This window comes from Oncorhynchus nerka, linkage group LG7 (genome assembly GCF_034236695.1).
Source record: "Oncorhynchus nerka isolate Pitt River linkage group LG7, Oner_Uvic_2.0, whole genome shotgun sequence".
In the NCBI taxonomy this organism is placed as follows: domain Eukaryota; kingdom Metazoa; phylum Chordata; class Actinopteri; order Salmoniformes; family Salmonidae; genus Oncorhynchus; species Oncorhynchus nerka.
In genome coordinates, this window is record NC_088402.1 from 41,086,657 (window position 1) to 41,096,397 (window position 9,741).

Consider the following 9,741-nt stretch of genomic DNA (forward strand, 5'->3'; position numbering starts at 1 on the left):
CGGAGAGGGGGAAGGTTGAAGAACTGGCTATCCAAACTCAAAAACAAAGAGAAGAAATGGTGGGTTTTATGGAAAAGAACAAACAAAAGCAGAACGAACTGGAACTCATGAATGACAAGATTGAAAGAGAGAAACAAGACATCGAAGAAAGTCTGGATGTGCTAACAAAGGAGAGAGAGGAGCTGGAACAAATGAGGTGTGAGATACAGCAACAGAGAGAGGAGACAGAATCTCACATGGAAGACCAAAGGAAAGAGAAAGAACATTTGGAACAAATGACAACGGACATGAAAAAACAGTTGCTAGAGGTGGACAATGACAAGGAAATGATAGAAAGCTCAATGGGTGAACTGAGAGTGAAAGAGGCAGAAATGGTGAGAGAAAAAGACAACATGGATGACAAGATGGCTAGGCTCAAAGAGGAAGAGGATAGAATGCGGGAAGAAATAGGAAGGAAGATGGACATCTTAAAGCAGGAAAGTTGTGAAATCAAAAGACTTAGAGATGAAATTGACAGTGAAAAGCACCAGCTGAATGCACAATTGCTTGAGTTGGAAAAAATGCGTGAAGAACTAGATAGAGAGAAGAAGGAAGTGAAAGACAGGAAGGATGAAACACTGAAAGAGAAAGATCAGTTGGAAGAGAGGCGAGGTAAGATAAGTAAGGAGAAAGAGGAATTGGATATCAGTCTTGAACTGATGAAAAGACAAAGGGAAGACTTGACGAGCTTGAAGGCTGAAGCAGAAGCACAGACCGAGCCTATGGAAATAGACTGGAAGGAAAAGCTCACGAGGGAAAGACAACAACTTGAAGATGTAAAGGAGGAGATACAGAAGGAAAAAGAAGCCTTTGAGAGAAAGAAGGGATTGACCATGAAAGAAAGAGATGAATTTGATCTGATGAAGTCTGAAACCCAGGGACAATTGGAGGGAATAGAACAAAACAAACAAGACATTCGTGTGGAGAAGGAAAAGCTGGATCAGATCAAAGCTGAGTTAGAAAGACGGTCTGAAGACGTAAATCAGGTCATGGACGAGACAAGACGGGAGAGGGGGAAGGTTGAAGAACTGGCTATCCAAACTCAAAAACAAAGAGAAGAAATGGTGGGTTTTATGGAAAAGAACAAACAAAAGCAGAACGAACTGGAACTCATGAATGACAAGATTGAAAGAGAGAAACAAGACATCGAAGAAAGTCTGGATGTGCTAACAAAGGAGAGAGAGGAGCTGGAACAAATGAGGTGTAAGATACAGCAACAGAGAGAGGAGACAGAATCTCACATGGAAGACCAAAGGAAAGAGAAAGAACATTTGGAACAAATGACAACGGACATGAAAAAACAGTTGCTAGAGGTGGACAATGACAAGGAAATGATAGAAAGCTCAATGGGTGAACTGAGAGTGAAAGAGGCAGAAATGGTGAGAGAAAAAGACAACATGGATGACAAGATGGCTAGGCTCAAAGAGGAAGAGGATAGAATGCGGGAAGAAATAGGAAAGAAGATGGACATCTTAAAGCAGGAAAGTTGTGAAATCAAAAGACTTAGAGATGAAATTGACAGTGAAAAGCACCAGCTGAATGCACAATTGCTTGAGTTGGAAAAAATGCGTGAAGAACTAGATAGAGAGAAGAAGGAAGTGAAAGACAGGAAGGATGAAACACTGAAAGAGAAAGATCAGTTGGAAGAGAGGCGAGGTAAGATAAGTAAGGAGAAAGAGGAATTGGATATCAGTCTTGAACTGATGAAAAGACAAAGGGAAGACTTGACGAGCTTGAAGGCTGAAGCAGAAGCACAGACCGAGCATATGGAAATAGACTCGAAGGAAAAGCTCACGAGGGAAAGACAACAACTTGAAGATGTAAAGGAGGAGATACAGAAGGAAAAAGAAGCCTTTGAGAGAAAGAAGGGATTGACCATGAAAGAAAGAGATGAGTTTGATCTGATGAAGTCTGAAACCCAGGGACAATTGGAGGAAATAGAACAAAACAAACAAGACATTCGTGTGGAGAAGGAAAAGCTGGATCAGATCAAAGCTGAGTTAGAAAGACGGTCTGAAGACGTAAATCAGGTCATGGACGAGACAAGACGGGAGAGAGGGAAGGTTGAAGAACTGGCTATCCAAACTCAAAAACAACGAGATGAAATGGTGGTTTTTATGGAAAAGAACAAACAAAAGCAGAACGAACTGGAACTCATGAATGACAAGATTGAAAGAGAAAAACAAGACATTGAAGAAAGTTGGGATGTGCTAACAAAGGAGAGAGAGAAGCTGGAACAAATGAGGTGTGAGATACAGCAACAGAGAGAGGAGACAGAATCTCACATGGAAGACCAAAGGAAAGAGAAAGAACATTTGGAACAAATGACGACGGACATGAAAAAACAGTTGCTAGAGGTGGACAATGACAAGGAAATGATAGAAAGCTCAATGGGTGAACTGAGAGTGAAAGAGGCAGAAATGGTGAGAGAAAAAGACAACATGGATAACAAGATGGCTAGTCTCAAAGAGGAAGAGGATGGAATGCGGGAAGAAATAGGAAGGAAGATGGACATCTTAAAGCAGGAAAGTTGTGAAATCAAAAGACTTAGAGATGAAATTGACAGTGAAAAGGACCAGCTGAATGCAAAATTGCTTGAGTTGGAAAAAATGCGTGAAGAACTAGATAGAGAGAAGAAGGAAGTGAACAACAGGAAGGATGAAACACTGAAAGAGAAAGATCAGTTGGAAGAGAGGCGAGGTAAGATAAGTAAGGAGAAAGAGGAATTGGATATCAGTCTTGAACTGATGAAAAGACAAAGAGAAGACTTGACAAGCTTGAAGGCTGAAGCAGAAGCACAGACCGAGCCTATGGAAAAAGACTGGAAGGAAAAGCTCACGAGGGAAAGACAACAACTTGAAGATGTAAAGGAGGAGATACAGAAGGAAAAAGAAGCCTTTGAGAGAAAGAAGGGATTGACTATGAAAGAAAGAGATGAGTTTGATCTGCTGAAGTCTGACACCCAGAGACAATTGGAGGAAATAGAACAAATCCAGAAAGAAAGGGAGGAAATGAAAAGTGTTATTGAAGATATCAAGAGAGCAAAAGCTAATCAGGAAGTGGTGGAATCTGAGATTGTGACAAAGAAACGAGAAACAGATAATATCATGGAAATGATCTCAAAAGAAAAAGACAACATGGACAAAATTAAGATTGAAATGGAAAGAGAGAGGGACGAATTTGAGATCACCAAGTGCAAGATGGTGACGGAGATGGATGAGCTGGGACAGAGAAAAGCTGAGATCGAAAATGATAAATATGAAGCAGAAATGTTGATGGCTGAACTGAAAGAGGAAGAGCAAAGAATGAAGGAAGACATTTGCAAGATGAAAGACAGTCTCGAGCAGATCAAAGCTGAAATACAACCACAGAGAGAAGACATTGGAAGCAAGATGGAGGAGCTGAATGTCCAAAAGGCTGAGATGGAAAGTGCTATGACAGATATCGACAGACAAAAAAAGGACATGCAAAACCAAAGACAGCAAATTGAACAAGACAAACAAAAGATGATCAAGGAAAAGGATGATCTGGAAAGGATTAAGATGGAGATAGAAACACAATCAGCATATCTAGAAAACCTTTTGGAGAAAACAAAGAGGGAGAAAGAGGATGCTGAGATAATGACTATTCAAGTCCAGAAGGAAAGGAAGGAAATTGAAAGTGTTGTCGAGGAGAACAACAAACGGACAGAGAAACTGGAATTCATGAAAACTGAGGTGGATAAAAAGAAACGAGAAACAGAAAACATCAAGGACATGGTAACAAAGGAGAAGATTGAATTGGAACAGATCAGGATGGAGTTAGAGGCACGATCTGAACATCTAGACAACATCATGGATGAGACAACGAGGGAGAAAGAGAATGTTGGTGATATGACTGTCCAAATGCAGAAAGAAAAAGAGGACATTGAAAACTTGATAGTCAACAACAACAGACAGAGAGAGGAACTGGAATTGATGAAAGCTGAACTAGAGGACGAGAGATCAGAGACTGAAAATGTCAAGGATGTGCTATCAAAGCAAAAGAATGATCTTAAACAAATGAAGATTGAGATGGAGAGAGAGAGAGAAGAAATGGATAACACTAAGGACAATATTGCAATTGATATGAATGAGCTGGAACAGAGAAAAGTTGAGATGGAGGATCGAAAATATGAAGCAGAAAATTGGGTGGCTGAACTAAAAGAGGAAGGGCAACGAGTGAAGGAGGAAATCTGCAAGATGACGGAGAACCTGGAACAGATCCGCACAGGAATACAACCACAGAGAGAAGACATTGAAAGCAAGATGGATGAGTTGAATGTAAAGCAGGCTGAGATGAATAAGGCTACGACAGATATCGACAGACATAAAGAGGAAATGCAAAATCAAAGGGAAGGAATACAACAAGACAAACAAAAGATGCAAGATGAAAAGGATGAACTGGAACAGATCAAGATGGAGTTACAAACACGATCAGATTTCCTGGAAAACCTCATTGAGGAGACAATGGGGAAGAAGGAGAACATTGAAAGTATGGCTTTCCAGATTCAGAAGGAAAGGGAGGAAGTTGAAAGTATTGTTGAGGATATCAAGACAAGGAAAGCTGATCTGGAATTGATGAAAGCAACGGCTGAAGTAGAGAAGCAAGAAACAGAAAACATCAAGGAAATGATCTCCAGGGAAAAAGACAAACTAGAACAAATGACGATTGAGATTGAAAGAGAGAAGGAAGAAATTGATATCACCAAGGGCAAAATTGAAATGGATATGGATGAGCTGGAAAGTAGAAAGGCTGAGGTAGAGAATGGAAAACATCAATCTGAAAAACTGATTGCTGAATTGAAGGAGGAACACCAAAGAATGAGGGAGGATATCAGGAAGATGAAAGAAAACCTAGACACTGAAATACAGCTGAAGAGAGATGATATTGAAAGTAAAATGGAAGAGTTGGATGTCAAAAAGAGAGAGCTGGAAAACATGTGGCCCGATATTTACAGAGAAAAGGAGGAACTACAAAACCAGAGAAAGGAAATAGAAGAAGACAAACAAAATATACTAGATGAAAAGGGTGGGCTGGAACACATCAAGGCTGATTTACAGATGAAGAGCAAAAAGGAGAATGTTGAGGGCATGGCTGTCCAATTCCAGATGGAAAAGGAGGAAATTCAAAGTGTCATGGTAGAACCCGAGATAAGAAGACAAGTACTGGAATTTACAAAAGTGGAGGTAGAGAAGGAAGAAACAGAGAACATCAAGGACATTGTATTAAAGGATCAGAAACATCTGGAACAAATGAAGATTGAGATGGAAAGAGAAAGAGAAGAAATTGATAATACCAAGATCAAGATAGCGATCGATATGGAAAGGCTGGAAGCGACAAAGGTTGTAATAGAGAGACAACTGAAAGAAGAACAACGACAAATGAGGAAGGATATCGAGAAGATGAAGGACAACCAAGAGCAGATCAATGCTGAAATACAATTACAGCGAGAGGACATTGCAGCCCAAATGGCTGAGTTAAATGTCAAAAAAGCAGAGTTGGAAAACATTCAAGCTGATCTAGACAGACAGAAAGTAGAACATGATGACATGAGAAAATACATATTTGTGGGAAAGAATCAACTGGACGAGAGGAATGCTGCCTTGCAAAAACAACGGGAGGAGATGGATAAAATCATGGAACCAACAGCTGTGATAAAGGCTGAAGTACAAACACAGACAGAGCCCATGGAAGACAGCTTGGAGGAACAGCTCAAAGGGGACATGGAAGAAGTTGAAGGTCATGACATAGAGAAAGAGGACCTGGGACAAACCAACAGGCTGGCAATGATAGAGAGGGATGAGTTGGAATCCATGAAGTCTGAAATAGGAAAACAAAGACAGGAAATAGAGGAGAACAATCAAAAGATACAGGATGAGAAGGCTGAGATTGAAAAGATCAAGAATGATTTACAGAAACGGTCAGAGAATCTAGACAACCTCGTGGAAGAGACAAAGAGGGAAAAGGAGAATTTTAAGGACAGGGCTGCTCAAATCCAGAAGGGCCAGGAGGGAATTGAATGTGTTATTGAGGATACCAAGACAAAGAGCCCTGAACTGGAAATGTTGAAAGCTGAGATAAAGACAGAGAAACAAGAAACATTCAACCTGAAGGGCATGACATCAAAGGAGAAACGTGACTTGGAACAAATTAAGGTGAAAATGGAGAAAGAAATACAAGAACTGGAGAACACCAAGGACACGGCAGAAATGTATATTAGTCAGCTGGAACAAAGAAGGGTTCAGTTAGAAGGAGAAGAAGATGGAATGAAAAATCTGATGGCTTCACTGAAAGAGGAAGAGCAGAGTATGAAAGAGAATATTGGGAAGATGAAAGAAAATTTAGAGCAGATTAATGCTGAAATACAAGTACAGAGAGATGACATTGCAACACAAATGGAAGAGTTAAATGTCAAGAAAGAAGAGCTGGAAAACATTCAAATGGACATCGACAGACAAATAGAACAGATGGGCAAAACACAAAATGCTATGATCATGGAAAATAATGAACTGGAAGAGAAGCTTGCTGGCGTGCAAAAACAAACGGAGGAGGTGGAAGCCATCATTGAAATGACAAAGAGGGAGAGGGAGGATGTGTCGAGGATAAAGGCTGAAACAGAGGAACAGAAAGATCAAATGGAAGACAACCTGATGGAAACTCTGAAACACGACAGAGAGGAACTTGAACGCCTGAAAGAAACAGAAAGAAAGGAGGAAACTAAGGGCATTAAAGAGAAGACAGGGAGGGAGACGGAGGGGTTCGAACGGGTTAACATAGAGTCCCAGAGAGTGCTGCAAGATCTGGAGAACGTTGTGGAGGAAACCATGGAGAACGAGGGTGCAGAGGAAATGGCTATCCAAATACAAAAGCAAATGGAGGACAATGTGAGAATCATTGAGGAGATGGAGCAAGAGAAGGCGTATTTAGAGCTGATGAACGTTAAGATGCAAAGTGAGAGAGAAGAAATAGACTCTAACAAGGCCATGATTGAAAGGGAGAAGGATGACCTGCAACAAATGAAGTCTATGATTACACGGCAGAGATGCGAAATTGAACAAATTACAGCCGTCTTAAGGGACGAGAGGGACACTCTTGAGCAAATTAAGACTGATATGGAAAGACAGCGACAAGAGATGATGAACAATATGGACTTGGTGGAAAGAGAGAGAGATGAACTGGGAAAGACGAGGTCGGAGATGGATGAGTTGGAACACATGGCAGCTGAAACAGAAAGACCGAAGGAGAAGACGGACAAAAGAAAGGGTGCAGCAATGATGGAGACGCCTCCGCTGGAGGAAAGAGAAGACAGCGTTCAGAAACAAAGTGTTGAAGTTCTCTTCATCTCAGATACAACACAGACAGAAAAAATAAAGGATGAACCCGAACAAAGCGCGGTTGAGACACTTCAGACACAGGGCGAAACGATGGACTCAGTCAAGAAGGACAGAGATGATCTCGAACAAATGAGAGCAACAGATGAAAGGCTCCCAAAGAGAGATCATTTGGAGAAAATCCGTCAGGAGGCTCAGGCAGAAAAGGAGGAGATTGAGAAGATTAAGCACAGAGTTCATGAGATGAAAGAACATCTAGAGGGAAGACTAGCAGTGATTCAGAGACACGAGTTGGTACAGAGAACAAGGATACAAAGAGAGAAAGAAGAGCTAAAGAAGATGAAGGAAGAGTTGGAGAGAGACAGCCAAGCTCGGCAAACAGAGTGGGACAGAGGCAGGAGGAAACTTCAGGAGAAGGACCGGGAGCTTGAGATGCTAAAAGTGGAGATGTTCCGAGAGATCGAAAGACTGCAGGTTCATATGGAAAAAGAGATGGAGACACTGGAGACAAGTGACAAAGGTGTTCAAACCTCAGACGTGGTATTAACCATAGAAGAAGAGAGAATGTGGTTGATGGAGGACTCAACGACAGAGGAGTACAGTATGCTGGCAGAAATAAGTCAAGAAACAGAGCAAACCACAGTGGATATGACATTCGCCAGTTCATCACTGGAGCTCCAGGGTCAATCAGAGGAGCACACAGTGATAGAGGATGCTCAGATGAGCGTAGTAAGAGCAGAGGCTTCTCCATTCAGCAGGTTGCTACGGTGGCTTTGGCGCTACTGCTGTGGCTGCTGCCGCTGTTGTGACTGCTGCGGAAGGGAGTGTGAAGAAGAAGAGGAGGAGAACATAGTATAGTCCCAACTATATCAGTGGGGCTTAAAATAAATGAATTTGCTATGTAAAGGCTGTGTGGGAAAAAATCTGGTTCAGTAATATGAATTGTGAAACAAAACCATCAGTTATCATTCCTTCAGTTACATCACGTATGATCTCTATTCTACTATGCCCAAGTGAAGTGATAAGAAATCATGTTGAGATGATGATATGCAACAACCTGATTTATATGCCGTGTTGTAAGGGTTGTGCAGTATTGCAGTGCTATGTATTTACAATGATGGTGAACTAAGTTTGCACTGAATATTAGATCTAGAGAGAGCAACATGTACCTTTATTTATTTGTTATATTTATAATGAAATATGTATTTATTATATCTCTTTACAGCTTTTGTTAAAGGTGCACTGGATACTGAATGGACTCTTGTCAAAACAAATTATTTCTATTACTTTTAGTTTTCTTATTTTTATACACACGGAATTTGCAGTAAAACAAAGCGCTATTCTATCATTTTCTCAGGGACAGCTGTTGTTCTTTAAGCCAGTATTTTGTAAGTGTAAAAGCCTTGTAAATTCATTTATAAGCGTGTCATTCTAATGTATTTAATTGGGTTATTTCTGCATCTCTTTCTCTATACATCCACAATTACAACAAACATGTGCTATTATGTTCTCAGATGGGATGAATTCACAGTGCAGTAATGGATACTAGCAGTGACTGAAGAAGTACAAAATACACTTGATTATTTTGATATGAGCAATGGTTCCCTTCATGAACTTCAGTGGGGTCTGGGATTCACTCAGTCAGTCCTAATTGAAAAGCATTTACATTGCAAAGTTGGGTCAATAATCAGCAATGACAGTAACCCAGACACAGAGGGTTAGTTTGGCCTCAGCAGACCTAAACCATTGTTGTCGGAGGCAGCTGAAAGGGGACACTAACAAAGTAGTCATTACCCAGGAAATTGCTTATAACCTGTTCCTTGTCGTGAATGGCAAGGAAAGTTACTCAAAGTTGGCACAGGAACTTGGCAGTTCATACTTGCCCCACAACAGTGGTCTATGAGAGCTGAGTTTGAAGTTTTGCAAAAGCTTCATGTCAAAAGAATCAATGCACTATGGGCCGGTTTCCTGGACTTAAAAGGATACTCTATGGAGACTATCCATACTTTAGTTTTTTTAGTTCAGGAATAGGTTTAACTAAATGATTTTCTCATGAATAATTTTGACCCAAAGACTGATGGTGGAGATGCAGGAATAAAAAGCAATTCTCACTCACAATTTGACAGACACTATTAAAAGTGCGAGAATACGCCAATACAAAAAGTACGTTCCTGACATTGGATGGAACATTCATATTCCTGTGGAAAAGCACAGCTGCAATGCCTGGGAAATCGACCAATCACTCATGTACCTGGATACTATTTACCATTGTTGTCAAAGTACTGTTTGCCTGTAACCCAATAAAGACACCATTAATAAATGTGTTCTGTTTCTTTTGTCAATCCCTCAT

General features: G+C 40.7%; 1 protein-coding gene across 1 annotated transcript in view; it reads left to right on the forward strand.

Moving 5' to 3' along the window:
- The window catches only part of si:ch211-250g4.3 (uncharacterized), a 52,759-nt gene extending 43,048 nt beyond the window's left edge, over positions 1-9,711 (forward strand). Inside the window, 1 exon segment of the mRNA XM_065020507.1 lies at positions 1-9,711. Coding sequence (XP_064876579.1) covers positions 1-8,249 — 8,249 coding nt within the window. The 3' untranslated portion in view covers positions 8,250-9,711.
- The last annotated feature ends 30 nt before the right edge of the window (positions 9,712-9,741 follow it).